The sequence below is a fragment of the Sinohyriopsis cumingii genome, chromosome 14 (assembly GCF_028554795.1).
Source record: "Sinohyriopsis cumingii isolate HCF-2022 chromosome 14, ASM2855479v2, whole genome shotgun sequence".
Taxonomy (NCBI): Eukaryota; Metazoa; Mollusca; class Bivalvia; order Unionida; family Unionidae; genus Sinohyriopsis; species Sinohyriopsis cumingii.
Window position 1 is genome coordinate 72,691,857 of NC_142974.1, and position 16,110 is coordinate 72,707,966.

At 36.2% G+C, this 16,110-nt stretch overlaps 1 protein-coding gene across 1 annotated transcript in view; it reads left to right on the forward strand.

Annotated features, from left to right (window-relative positions):
• LOC149784136 (oxysterol-binding protein-related protein 1-like) overlaps positions 1-16,110 on the forward strand; it is a 191,990-nt gene that overhangs the window by 18,205 nt on the left and 157,675 nt on the right. Inside the window, exons 6-7 of the mRNA XM_089932232.1 lie at positions 3,474-3,559; positions 8,205-8,349. Coding sequence (XP_089788358.1) covers positions 3,474-3,559; positions 8,205-8,349 — 231 coding nt within the window. The remainder of the gene's footprint in view (positions 1-3,473; positions 3,560-8,204; positions 8,350-16,110) is intronic.

The window sequence follows — 16,110 nt, forward strand, 5'->3', positions numbered from 1 at the left end:
CATGCATGTTGTACAGTGCATTAATATTCAGAACTTTTTAAATACCTATAATATTTTTTTTTCAAAAGACATATTGAAGTATTGTTCTGTGACCTATCAAGATTTCTCTCCATCAGGGTTAATAAGCAGTTATATATGTTAGATTTGTACCATTGACAGATGCCAGAAGTCGGACATTTGTAAGTTATAGTGTAAATCATATTCATTATAGTTTTTTATCATTTGGTGGAATTACGTTGCCCCATATCTACATTTATGATGGATTATTTTTGTCTTATTTCTTACTGGGAAATAGTTCTGCCAATTTAAAGGAAAGTTCAGTGGATATAACTTTGGAAATACATTCTATTTTCTAAACAATTTTATGCATATTGAAAGAATTTTAAAATATTACAACAAAACTTACTGCTTAGACAATTTGTCTTTTCGATACTAAAATGTATGAGACACTGCAGATATTCATGATGTTATAAGCATCATCTACAATGTCATTGAGTACAGTCATCAATGAATAATAGCTTCATTCATATACAACATTGTAGGACAGGGATTTTGCATCTGACAGTCTTTTGTTGGATGCATGGGACTTTCCTACCAAAGAAAGTTGCTTTATGAAGGATTTTGTTTCTCACATTCGTGTCTTCCAAATTTATTTTATAAACACAATGGCACCAGTTGGTACATGAAATGGACAAAATATTCCTTCAAATGTTTCATATATTCAGTAGGTGTGAAATGATACACCTGTGCTGCACTTCAATATGATTCACTATGCACATCAATCCATGGTCTTTACCTGTTGGCTATGGTCGTTACATGCTGGCTATGGTATTGGTGTGCCTTCCATGGTCTTAATTTGCAGGTCGTGTATTTGGTGTGCAGGCTATGGTCTTCATATGCAGGTCATGGATTTGGTGTGCGGACTATGGTCTTAATTTGCAGGTCATGGATTTGGTTTGCAGACTATGGACTTTACATGCTGGCTATGGTATTGGTGTGCCTTCCGTGGTCTTAATATGCTGGCTATGGTATTGGTGTGCCTTCCATGGTCTTTACATGCTGGCTATGGTATGGGTGTGCATTCCATGGTCTTAATATGCAGGTCATGTATTTGGTGTGGAGACTATGGTCTTAATATGCAGGCCATTTATTTGGTGTGCATACTATGGTCTTAATTTGCATGTGATGGATTTGGTGTGCAGACTATGGTCTTAATATGCAGGTCATGGATTTGGTGTGCAGACTATGGTCTTAATATGCAGGTCATGGATTTGGTGTGCATACTATGGTCTTAATATGCAGGTCATGTATTTGGTGTGCAGACTATGGTCTTAATATGCAGGTCATGGATTTGGTGTGCAGACTATTGTCTTAATATGCAGGTCATGTATTTGGTGTGCAGACTATGGTCTTAATTTGCAGGTCATGGATTTGGTGTGCAGACTATGGTCTTAATTTGCAGGTCATGGATTTGGTGTGCAGACTATGGTCTTAATATGCAGGCCATGGATTTGGTGTGCAGGCTATGGCCTTAATATGCAGGCTATGGTTTTTGTATGCAGACTATGGTCTTAATATGTAGGTCATGATTTAAGTATGCAGGCCATGATTTTTGTATGCAGACTGGTCTTGATATGCAGGCCATTATTTTGGTATATAGGCTACTTTCTTACGATGCAAGCCATACTTTTTCTATGCAGACTATGGTCTTAATGTGCAGATCATGGATTTGGTGTACAGACTATGGTCTTAATATGCAGGTCATGGATTTGGTGTGCATACTATGGTCTTAATATGCAGGTCATGTATTTGGTGTGCAGACTATGGTCTTAATATGCAGGTCATGGATTTGGTGTGCAGACTATTGTCTTAATATGCAGGTCATGTATTTGGTGTGCAGACTATGGTCTTAATTTGCAGGTCATGGATTTGGTGTGCAGACTATGGTCTTAATTTGCAGGTCATGGATTTGGTGTGTAGACTATGGTCTTAATATGCAGGCCATGGATTTGGTGTGCAGGCTATGACCTTAATATGCAGGCTATGGTTTTTGTATGCAGACTATGGTCTTAATATGTAGGTCATGATTTAAGTATGCAGGCCATGATTTTGGTATGCAGACTGGTCTTGATATGCTGGCCATTATTTTGGTATGTAGGCTACATTCTTACGATGCAAGCCATACTTTTTCTATGCAGGCTATGGTCTTAATATGCAGGTCATGGATTTGGTGTGCAGACTATGGTCTTAATTTGCAGGTCCTGGATTTGGTGTGCAGACTATGGTCTTAATATGCAGGTAATGTATTTGGTATGCAGGCTATGGTCTTAATTTGCAGGACATGGATTTGGTGTGCAGACTATGGTCTTAATATGCAGGCGATGGATTTGGTGTGCAGGCTATGGCCTTAATATGCAGGCTGTGGTTTTTGTATGCAGACTATGGTCTTAATATGTAGGTTATGATTTAAGTATGCAGGCCATGATTTTGGTATGCAGACTGGTCTTGATATGCAGGCCATTATTTTGGTATGTAGGCTACATTCTTACGATGCAAGCCATACTTTTTCTATGCAGGCTATGGTCTTAATATGCAGGTCATGGATTTGGTGTGCAGACTATGGTCTTAATTTGCAGGTCCTGGATTTGGTGTGCAGGCTATGGTCTTAATTTGCAGGACATGGATTTGGTGTGCAGACTATGGTCTTAATATGCAGGCCATGGTTTTGGTGTGCAGGCTATGGTCTTGATTTGCAGGTCATGGATTTTGTGTGCAGACTATGGTCTTGATTTGCAGGTCATGGATTTGGTGTGCAGACTATGGTCTTAACATGCAGGTCATGGTTTTGGTGTGCAGGCTATGGTCTTAATATGCAGGCCATGGTTTTGGTGTGCAGGCTATGGTCTTAATACGCAGGTCATGGATTTTGTGTGCAGACTATGGTCTTAATATGCAGGTCATGGATTTGGTGTGCAGACTATGGTCTTAACATGCAAGTCATGGATTTGGTGTGCAGGCTATGGCCTTAATATGCAGGCCATGGTTTTTGTATGCAGACTATGGTCTTAATATGTAGGTCATGATTTAAGCATGCAGGCCATGATTTTGGTATGCAGACTGGTCTTGATATGCAGGCCATTATTTTGGTATGTAGGCTACATTCTTACGATGCATGCCATGATTTTAATATGCAGGCTATGTTCTTAAGATGCAAGCCACACTTTTGGTATGCAGGCTATGATCTTAATATGCAGGCCACACTTTTGATATGCAGGCTATGGTTTTGATATGCAAGCCATGATTAGGTATGCATATTGGTCTTGATATGCAGGCCATGGTTTTGGTATGCAGACCATGGTCTTGATATGCATGCCATGATCTATGTTTCGAATCTTAATATTTATGATGATTTTTAAAATTTATATCTTCTGTACAGTATTCTGTTTATATTTTAATTTTCCCACTTATTTCAGCTGCTGAGGCACACGAGTTAAACAGAATTAAAAAAGAGTTTTTAAATTCTGCTCGAATTGGAGATATGACAAAAGTTCAGGAGTGGGTGAGAGCTTGTTTTTTCTATACAGTAAAATTAAAATAATGATTCTGCAGGAATCACACATAGCTTTATGTTGCATGCATTTGCCAGTGCACAAGGGAAGAATTGGTAATTAGTTGAAAATTATCTATTTAGTCATCTATTTCAATTGATTGCAGATATTTTCTTTTCTTCTTGTTACGGATTATTTAAATTTTTACATATTTGGTTATGATTATCTTTCTCTAAAACAATGAAGACAGATGGTTTTTCTGGCGTATTTGTTTGCCTGCCATATTGTTGGAAATTGGATTGTGCTAAAGAAATGGTAGGCTGTATTAACTGGAAGCTCAAATTTACATGTTATACTTTTGCTGGAAGAATTTGTCAGAAAAGGTTGAGAGTAAAAAGGAAAGACAAATTATGATTGTCTATACTCAGTTATGGAAAGCATAATGGATATTTGTTTGTCTGATTTCATTGACCAGTATTTTGATTATTTTGATTCACACTTATACTTCTATAAATGTCAGACCCACCTGTATTGACTGTGATCCGCTTTCTGATGATTCAGTGGCAGATTGGGGGCCTATGTTGTTGGTTCTACCTATTATTCCTAATACACTGAATAGACTCAGATCTGATGATTCAGTGGCAGATTGGGGGTCTATTTTGTTGGTTCTACCTATTATCCCTAATACACCGAATAGACTCAGATCTGATGATTCAGTGGCAGATTGGGGGTCTATGTTGTTGGTTCTACCTATTATTCCTAATACACTGAATAGACTCAGATCTGATGATTCAGTGGCAGATTGGGGGTCTATTTTGTTGGTTCTACCTATTATTCCTAATACACCGAATAGACTCGGATCTGATGATTCAGTGGCAGATTGGGGGTCTATGTTGTTGGTTCTACCTATTATTCCTAATACACTGAATAGACTCAGATCTGATGATTCAGTGGCAGATTGGGGGTCTATGTTGTTGGTTCTATCTTTTATTCCTAATACACTGAATAGACTCAGATCTGATGATTCAGTGGCAGATTGGGGGTCTATGTTGTTGGTTCTACCTATTATTCCTAATACACTGAATAGACTCAGATCTGCAGGCATGCATATAATATGATAGTAGTTCTGGGTGTATGCAGTGTGTAGCTTGATCTGATTTAATTATAAGTATAAGGTAAATCATAAGTCCACTAGTGTTCCTTTAAATGTTTGAATGTATAAAATCATATTTAACTTTCTTTTTCAAATATTTTACCCAGTTATAACACCTTAGGAGAACTAATACTACCTTCACAAATCAAGCCCTCCCTTCAGAAGCGAGCTTTGAAGCATCACCGCTCCTTCCCTTTCCCATTTCCTACTGTATTGCAGTAGGAGATGCATTTACAATACTGGAGTATGACTGATGCTCTGTTGCAATATGGCTGATGTTATATAACAATATGACTGATGTTATGTAACAGTATGACTGCTGTTATGTAACTGTATGACTGATGTTATGGAACAGTATGACTGATGTTATGTAACTGTATGACTGATGTTATGTAACTGTATGACTGATGTAACTGTATGACTGATGTTATGGAACAGTATGACTGATGTTATGGAACACTATGACTGATGTTATGTAACTGTATGACTGATGTTATGGAACAGTATGACTGATGTTATGTAACTGTATGACTGATGTTATGTAACTGTATGTCTGATGTTATGGAACAGTATGATGCTCTGTTGCAATATGGCTGATGTTATGTAACAGTATGACTGATGTTATGTAACAGTATGACTGATGTTATGTAACTCTATGACTGATATTATGGAACAGTATGACTGATGTTGTGTTGCAATATGACTGATGTTATGTAACTCTGTGACTGATGTTGTATCAAATTATGGTTGAAGTTATAAAGTTAAACCATATCAAACCTGTCTGATCATGTATATGTAAAAAAGTGATAGAATAGAAGTGAAGCTTGATTGGTTTTGAGCTTAATGACAATAACATAGCAAAGCCATCCCCAACCTTCTGTTCTTTTGGAATCACCATGATGTTTTCTGTATTAAAAATATACCCTAAATGTGATATTGTTAACCTATCTCCAGTTCTCAGTTAAGTTTTACTTATTTAACATTCCAGTTGGTCTATGCCCACTCTCATCCCATGGTCTGTCTGTTAGAACATCTGTGAGTGCTAAACTAGTCTGACTGAATTGGCCAGGTTAACTGATAGTGTGTCGTCATGGCTGACAGTGGCCCTGTGATGGTCTGACACCTTGGCCAGTTTCACTATGTCACCTACATAGATTCAAGCTATTGTACATTTACCGTCTTAAGGTGTGAAATTTTCACTTTAACCAAAAGTATTTCTAACAAAGGGGTTACATTTTAAAAATTAATAATTGATTTTAAAGACCTTTTTATGCTAATTAGTAATATTGGTTATATCAAAATTTTGGATTGATCAATTTCATTACAGGTCTAGTTATGTCTTACTCTTGCACGTTTTCACATGACATTAGATACAACTAAACAAAACAAAATAGAAAGGTCCTGACTAGACATACATCACTGCCCTTAGTTTTGGTTCATGAATTTAATGCAAATGGAGTAACAAGGATACATTTTGGTTGTTATATACCAAGAAAGTATGAAATTGAGATCATTGCCAAAAAAGTGTGGGTTTGAGATCAGTGTCAAGAAATTACAGCACTGAGATATTTGCCAAGTAAGTATGACTTTGAGATCCTCGTGTGATCAGTGACTAATCAAGCAGGACTTTCGTGTTTAAAAGTTATAAAAATATTACTGTTTAAATAATATGAACTATAACAACATAAAAAGGAAAATTCCAAATACTGAGTTGAGTTTGCATTAGAAAGACCTATGATCTCACTGTTAGTGGCTTTACAGCTTGATAATGTTGTTCGCATTCAAAATACATTTGTATGTACCTAGTAAGACCTGGAGTAACATCAGAGTTGCAGTTTTAGCATGTGATATTGGGATTCACACCATTTGTCCTATGTCATCTAAATCTTGACACTGTATACCAACAACCCCATGATTGGAAAATATGCCTATAACTTTGTTTTAGTGGATAGCCCATGGGCTTGAAGCACAAGATTGTTTAGTGGATAGTCCATGGGCTTGAAGCACAAGATGTTTTAGTGGATAGCCCATGGGCTTGAAGCACAAGATGTTTTAGTGGATAGCCCATGGGCTTGAAGCACAAGATTGTTTAGTGGATAGTCCATGGGCTTGAGGCACAATATGTTTTAGTGAATAGCCCATGGGGTTGAGGCACAAGATGTTTTAGTGGATAGCCCATGGGCTTGAGGCACAAGATTGTTTAGTGGATAGCCCATGGGCTTGAAGCACAAGATGTTTTAGTGGATAGTCCATGGGCTTGAGGCACAAGATGTTTTAGTGGATAGCCCATGGGCTTGAAGCACAAGATTGTTTAGTGGATAGCCCATGGGCTTGAAGCACAAGATTGTTTAGTAGATAGCCCATGGGTTTGAAGCACAAGATTTTTTTAGTGGATAGCCTGTGAGCTTGAAGCACAATATTGTTTAGTGGATAGCCCGTGGGTTTGAAGCACAAGATTTTTTTAGTGGATAGCCCATGGGCTTGAAGCACAAGATTTTTTTAGTGGATAGCCCATGGGCTTGAGGCACAATATTTTTTTAGCGGATAGTCCGTGGGCTTGAGACACAAGATCGTTTAGTGGATAGCTTATGGGCTTGAGGCACAATATTGTTTAGTGGATAGCCCATGGGCTAGAGGCACAAGATTGTTTTAGTGGATATCCCATGGGCTTGAGGCACAATATTTTTCAGACACAGCCTTATTGGTTGTAACTTTTCATTGTATCGATTCAGCGTTGAGAATTTTGACTTTAGGCCTCAACTTTTTTACTGTGTTTCCTCGTGATTTTGGTGGCTACCACCACACTTGCCAAAAATGTCCACCTGGGATATAGTCTGTGTATATATTAAATGTATGTCAGAAGTTTGAAGGTCATGGGTCACCTGGACAATATTCACTGCAGGACATATACAGATAAAGACATTGTGTTATCATGATGAACACACCTGTTTTGATCTGAGAATGATATAAAACTGCTACAGCATCTTCTAGGATTTGTCTCCCTTGCTTAATAAAAATGGTTGACATTTCTCATGTAAATTTTGTCATTTGCTCGAACATTGTAGGAACTAGAATAAGATGAGAATGATGACCCCCAAATGTTTTAGTAGTGCTGGTAATAGGCTTGGAAGTACTCAAGTGTTTGTGATGAAAGTAGAAGCAGTCATGGAGACATCAATTGACAATCTGTTATACAAACAGCAAACGTGATAATACTTCTATAAATTCATATCCACATAATACAGGTTTAATTGTTAAGTTTACATGTATATGGGTCAATGTAGATATGTAATGGATTGACAATTGACATGTCAAGTATTAATTGATTTGCAAACTTAATATCATTCATGAATAATGAGTTCATGGGTAATAAAATTATGTGTAAGTTTTCACTGTGTGTGCATTTTGCCTAAGAAAAAGCATGTATTAAATGTTTATTTTATTTTGTTAATGATTTAATGGTTATGATTTTAGTACATTTCTGCTGCCTTTATTAAACACAGCTGAATGATTCTCGACTGTCAATCACAAACTGCCAGGATGAGTATGGAAACACTGCCCTCCACCTAGCAGCACAGAGTGGTCAGAAAGAGGTAGCCATTTGTCTGCTGAAGAGTGGGATAGACAGCAACATCAGGAACAAAAATGGTACTTAAAGATTAAATTTTACTTCAGTAGACAAACATTTGTACAGGTTTTGTTTTTACTTAAGGGGCTTGGATTGACACTGTGGCATTGCTCTTGCCTGAGATAGTGTTATACTTCAGCAACAGGGGACCCAATTGGCCAAGTCGTCTAATGTACTCACTGTTCTGGTGAGTCTCAGGTTCCGCTAATGTTTGTATAAAGGATAGCCTGCCAGTAGCTTCTTGTGGGTCAGTGGTTCTTCCTGGGGTTTTACAGGGTTCTTTCTCCACCCCTTATACTGGCCACCAAGTATAGCCTACCTTGTGCTGAACAACAACTACTTCAGCAAGAATAATGTTACTTAAATGTGGGACTGTGGCATGTAGCTTCAAACCCCAACCAAGTTACACCAAAGACTAATAAGACTGGACTAGCATCTGTGTCACTTGGGTCTCAGCATTAAGAGGTTATTGTTAAGATTGGTTGGCCTTGTGTCAGGATGATGTGACTGGTTAGGCAAGATGCCATATAACTGTGGGATGATGCCCCAGTGCTGGACATCACTATAAACTGCTACACTGCAGACATCGTATCGATTTTGCCCAAATTGATAAAGCTACATTAAAAGTCCAAATCACACACATTCACTTAAAAGTGAAATTTTCTCAAGTAAGCAAATATCAGTAACTCTGTTTTAAGGGGCATGGATAGCATTTTGGTTTTCCTCATGCTTCACATCTCTGCGGTTGCAGTTGCAAAATTTCTGGTTCTTGATTTTGCTGATCGGGTAGACGTTACCTTTTCTGTTCAGTGGAATTCACATTTTCTCCAGTTCATTTCCCAAAATGATAATTACCACATCATACCGAAATATTATCTGAAATTCTGTGTGCACTTTATATGCTCCTTCCATACCTGTTCTTCATTTGTTTCCATTCCGTCTTGTCTGTGATACATTTAATTCCTGCTTAATAATTTTTGAAGGACTTCATGGATGCAAAACCAAATTGGTACGAGGTTTTATGTTAAGAAAACTCAGGTAAATTTTGATTTTCACCACTTTATTATTTATTGCATGGAGTTATGGCCCCTGTTTGACTTTGAACTTTGTCCTTCATTTGCATCAGAATTTCAAGTTCATTCAGCAGTGAAGGACTTAATGGACTAAAACCAGATCTTTATTGGCTCCAAATCATGAAGAACTAAGTCCAGTTCAGTTTTCACTGGTTTCTTATGAATATATTTTTTTATCTGAATATAAAGTTTTCTGCACAATAAATGAAAATGCAAACATTAATTTTGAATTTTGTGAAATGACATTGGACAAGAAATTAGAAGGTATGACCAATTTAAAAAAAATCGGTAGATGTGTAATTTACATTGCTAAATAGAGTTATACTTTTCTTAAACTTGACCTTGGGCAAAATTAATTTGTAAGCTCTGAATGTTACAATTAGCTGATATGACAGGCAGATATATGTCAACATCTGCACAATATATACATGAAATTTATTGCATAGGGCTACTTAGGGCTACCTTGGGCTACATAAGGATAATATACATGTAGAATACTTGGTAAAAAATAATGTCGTGTGAAGAATGTTAACATTATTGCTGTTTAAATATGATCTCCTGACAATGATGTTAAAGGAAATAGTATTTACATATCATCGTACTTGATCATTTGTATCTTATCACAGCATGCAGTCACCTGGGTATGGAGTTTCATGACTAATAAATTGAAAATGCCCAAATGTCTGAAATAACATGAATGAGATCATCCCTAGATTTGGTTTCATGTACATTAGGCCCCCTCTTGAATGGCCCCCCCCCCCCTCCGAGCAGCGGCCACCCAATCCTTGCGGCCAGAATCTGTTGGCACCAACGAGTTTGTGTTCAAAAGTACCCCTCACGAAAGGCCACCCGGCTAACGTGACCAGCGGCCCGCATATTAGTGTAATGATATAAAATTTACCCCTCACAAGCGGCTGCATTTTATTTTAATATGTATCCAGAACCAGTATTTTATTCATAACATGTGTTAAATAATCCGATTTATGTTTCCCGATGTCAGGTTTTCGTTATGGAAAGAAGTGTTGACTAAAGTACCACTAAGGTTAATATTATATCATTTACGCCTCATAAAAAGCCACATTTATTCCATAAAGCCGAGAAAGACTCAAAATTTTAAGCCATACAAAAGGGTAAGTACATGTAATCCAGTTAGCTTACTGCTGTGTTATCATAAGATGTCTGGTTTAGTCACTCTGATAATTGTTAAGATTACAATTATTGAACAGTAGTAACAGCTGAGAAGTGGCAGTATCGATGTACAATACCCAAGTCAGCAGGAAAATGGTTTAATAGCCTTTATGGCTTCCCTTAGTAAGATGTTGAGTTTGTTGACTTTGATAATTAGTGGCTATTACTACTGACAGAAATGTCAAAATTACAAATCCTAATGGCTGCAAGGTCAAATCTGCGTGATGTTAATGGTACATATCAAAGTTGTTTTGGCTTCTCTCACTTAGTGTAAACTAATGTATAAAAACAATAGGGTACCAGACTGCGACTAACGAATCATGTGACAAGATCACTTCCTTTATAAACATACAGCAATTTGTTTAGATGCATAAAAAATTGTTTTATCAGTATTGTAGTTGGCAACATGAATAACTAGCTGCAAAAAGATCAACATGTCATCGAGGAAAAGAAAAATTCTCAGTTTAGAAAAGAAAGTGAAATTATTTTAACTGACCGAGGGGGAGGGGGTCGAGGAGCCTTGCAGAAAACTAATGTCGGAAAGACTCAGATAACAATATTGTGAAAGATAAGGAAACAATTCTGCAGAAGTGGGAAGGTGAAATGGCTGGAGAAAGGAAGATTGTTTGAGCCAGGAGATGTTTGTATCCTGATTTGAATGACAAGAAAAAGCAACAATTTTGTTGCACAGATTTCAAGTGTGACACAATATTAAGTGTTCTGTCCGTAGTGGAGAATCAGCTGTTGTTAATAATGAAGATTTGAACAAAAGACTAAACGATATATGCGTGGGATATGACAGCAAGGATATTGTTTAATTGTGACGAGACTGGTTTGGTTTTTAGACTGTTACCAAGAAAGTGACATGATGTGATTTGTAACATAATTATAAAGACAGTTTTAAAACTATATCAATGGTTATTCATAACATTCTTTTGAAAATGATGAAACAATTTGTTTTGTATTTATTTCATGACGTGATTTTTAATGAAAATATTAAATGTTTTAGAAATAAATTCATTTGTGACTTTCTTCATATGTATTTACTATTGACATTTGTCATCCCCTTCTAGAAAGGCCACCCTCATTATAAGGCCACTTCCCTGCAGCAGTAGGGGTGGCCTTATAAGAGGGGGACTACTGTAGTCTGTTTTTTGTTTTTCAAGCCTGGGTGTAGTTTTTCCCATACATTTTCGATAAGATTGAAGTTCTGGGACTATGATGACCATGTTTAGGATTCAGTGTTGTTATCATTATCAATTTTTTGCTCTCTTGTACTTCTCTACTCATGGACAATTATCAACCTTAAAGAGCCATTCCCAATTTGGACACCCTGTTTGTAATAACTGGCCATATATTTTCATTAGTGATACTGATCTATTTGTCAGAGTCAGTATTTCCTTGTATTAGAGTCAGTTTAATGTAGGTTATATTCCCTGAAACATCTTATATCTAAACACCCGCATTTGTCTTTCTGAGTGTCATGCCTGCCAAACAAAATATCATGGGTTTGCAACTCATGGCAGCTTTCCAATTTTTTAAATAATCTTCTGTCATTTTATGTTCAAACTTTATTTTTAACTCACTCATACCAATTAAAAACTTTTTTTTTTTGCCTTCTTAAATTTATTATGTTGAAACTTTAATGTATCACTCCAATTCTAGGACAGGCAATAGTTAGTTCTGAAATATTCTTTACTGGTGAGGATGCAGCAACAGACTGAAACACTCTGGTTGCTGTTCATTACCCAGTCTCCTCCAAACATTAACTGTTTGATCTTTGTGTAAATAAATTTCATCAGTAAAAATTACTCTTGACCATTGGTTTTGAAAAGGTTGTATACTATTGCAGTGAACCCTTTGGGCAAGTACCTGTTTGTCTTTTTTCACTCAATAATTTGTGGTCTCCTCACTTTAAAGAAAAATATTTTCTTTTTTATTATTGATCCTATTTTGAGTAACCTTTACAAATTTATTTTAACTGTTAAATATGATGTTACTGTAATTTCAGATATGTTTCTATTTTTTAAATTTGTCTAAGATGATTGAGTTATCATTAGCTTCTGTCAGTCCTCAGGGTTGTTCCAGTTAAACGTACCTGTGACCCAGGGAAGGCACTTTTAATGTGGGATACCTATTCATAGATGCAAATTAGAATTTTCTTATCAATTTAATATTAATTTGGTGAAATCAATATACCTGGCATATATTTATATAAAAAAACAACCTTCCCTGGGTACCATGTGTGTTAAAATGGAACAGCCTTTACCATTATTGCACATGTTTTATATAAAGCAACAGAAGGGTCTCAAAATAACATTAGCTATAAGTTTACAGTTTCATATTACAGTTGTGATGTTCATTAGTGCAGACTGGTAATTGTTGTTTAGTGTGTAAAATAACACCAGCTTGTAGTGATTATAACTTTAAACCAGTCTGCTTCTTTATTAAAATAATAATGAAATGTTTTCATCCATTCTGATTTGTATTTTTTCAACCATTTTGATTTCTTGGAATGTAGCTACGTGACCTTAATCCACTAAAAACTAATTCTCAAATTCAGTTTGGAATAACATTACAGCACTCCGATACAAGTCAGTTAACATCAGAAATATTCTTAGGTGAAATCGTAGCAATATTTCCCAAAGTGGTATGAATTTCTGGGTTATCTGATATTTCTGGCCTGATCTATAATGAATAGATTTTCATAATGGAAGATATGATTTAAAAATAAAACAAACAATGAAATACCTGCAACTTAGTTCTACTGGTGGTAGACAAGAATAGCTTGAGGGATACTTTTTTGTCCTTTATCTATCATTTATCCATTCTTTAGCACACAACTGTTATTGCTTCTTCTCCTAAACTAATGGGAGGATTGCCATGAAACATTACACACACACACACACACACACACACACACACACACACACACTTGTCTAATATTCTAGCCTGTCTTATATAAAAATGGTGCCACCATCGTGGCCATTTTGAAAATCTTGTTATCACTACTCTTCCTGTATGGATGGTGATATCAACATGGGGTTTCCACTGATAAACTTATTATGATATCTAATTGCTCTTAAACAAAAATGGTGTTGATCTGATATCCAGTATGTTAACCATCGAGGCCATTTTTAAAATCTTGTTATCACTACTCTTCCTGTATGGATGGTAATATCAACATGGGGTTTCCACTGATAAACTTATTATGATATCTAATTGCCCTTAAACAGAAATGGTGTTGATCTGATATCCAATATATTAACCACAGTTGTCATCTTGACAGTCTTGTTATCACTGATCATCCTGAATGAAAAGTAATATGACATGTCAGTGACATAGTGTTTTCTCTAGAAGATGTGTTTTTAATATCTAGTTTGTTTTAAGTAAAAGTGGTGCTGAAGTTTTTCCAAATTAAACTGTTGTTGATCTGATGTCTGGTCTGGCCACCCATGGTGGCCATCTTGAAATAGTTTTATATAAATGGAAATAATTTTGATATGGGGTTTTCAGCAGAAGAGTTCTTATGGTGTCTAGCTGGTCATCAATTAAACTTATGCTAATGGTGGCTGTCTTGAAAATGTTGTTTTTACTCCTCCCAGAACTTTTGATATATAAACATGTTTTTTACCAAATGTCATATGATACCTATTTACTTATAAACAAAAATGGTGCCAGTCTGATATCCAGTATGTCCACAACAGCAGCTGATTTGAAAATCATTCTTTTTAAAGAATATCAGAGATGGTTTCATCGCTCAGCAGTTAAAAGGAAGAAAACGGTCTGACCTTGAATTCCTGGCAATTCTATTTGTCTAGTAGAGCATCAATCCCTTCGAGGGACTCTTGTTTAATGATAATGTTATTCAGTAACTTTTGAGTGAGAAGAATTGAAGTCATTCAATTTTCAGAGCCAAAGCTATTGCTTACTATGCTAATACTGTTATGACATCATTCAGGTTATTGTGAGACAATAACAACAGTGGTTTGAAGGCAGTTTAGAATGGTCACTATTTACATCTGATGTCTTCTGCAGGCCAAAATCACCTTAATATGTATTGATTGGTCTGTAATTGTTTGTACTACTCTTGGCTGAATGTCTGTACCTGGTTGAATGTCTGTACTCATTTTAAATGTATTAACACTGAAAAGTAAGGGAGTAAGGTCAGTACTTGTCCATATCATAAGTAAGGGTCACTACATGAAAAGTTAGAAACCAAAAGGTAACCCTTAATTCCATGTCTATATTCATATTCATAATTAAGGGTCTTTATATCTAATAAAAATGAATAAATGTACCCCATCATTCCATGATATCAAACAGTACAGGACAAATGTACCCCATCATTCCATGTCAGTATATAATCTTAAGTAAGGATCATGATATCAAACAGTACAGGACAAATGTACCCCATCATTCCATGTCTGTATATCATTGTAAGTAAGGGTCATGATATCAAACAGTACAGGACAATGTACCCCATCATTCCATGTTTGTATATCCTTGTAAGTAAGGGTCATGATATCAAATGGTACAGAACAAAATTACCCCATCATTCCATGTCTGTATATCATTGAAAGTAAGGGTCATGATATCAAACAGTACAGGACAAATGTACCCCATCATTCCATGTCTGTATATCATTGTAAGCAAGGGTCATGATATCAAATGGTACAGAACAAAATTACCCCATCATTCCATGTCTGTATATCATTGTAAGTAAGGGTCATGATATAAAACAGTACAGGACAAATGTACCCCATCATTCCATGTCTGTATATCATTGTAAGCAAGGGTCATGATATCAAATGGTACAGGACAAAATTACCCCATCATTCCATATCTGTATATAATTGTAAGTAAGCGTAATATCATTGAAAAATTCAGGACAAAAGTGCCGCATTCACTCCATGTCTTTATAATAAAAGCTGATTTAGTATTACAAATTTATCAATGTTGCAGTAGGAAGTCAAGGATCATAATCTTCACTTATCAAGTACAAAAGGAAAATGTATGCTGGTAGGTGGATTATTTTCATGAAGCCACAGCTGTTGCAATCACATTTGTTTTTAACAGCAAAAGACATGCAGTGCTGATTTATGGCAGGTTGAAAACTGCTAAAAATTTCCTAGGTCACATACACTTTTTTTAGACTTCATTATTCACTTTCCCACTACTCTTATTGTCTTGCCTTTGAGTAACTTTTCTGGTGGCAATTGCTGTATAACAGCATACCCTACTAGTGTCTTGCCATGAGTAAGATTTCTGGTGGCAATGGCTGATTAATGGTGTACCCAGCTAGTGTCTTGCCTTTGAGTGAATTTTCAGGTGGCATTGGCAGCAACAATGTTTCAGTTTTGTGTGATATTACTGTACACACAAAGTGTATTGACAACAGGTGATATTGAGTGTATTTCAGTGAACTAACAAATTATGCCATTAGAAATATCCTCTCATTTGCTGCACGTATCTCATCAGGTTAACTTCCACTCAACTGCACTTCAGAAGTGGATTCTA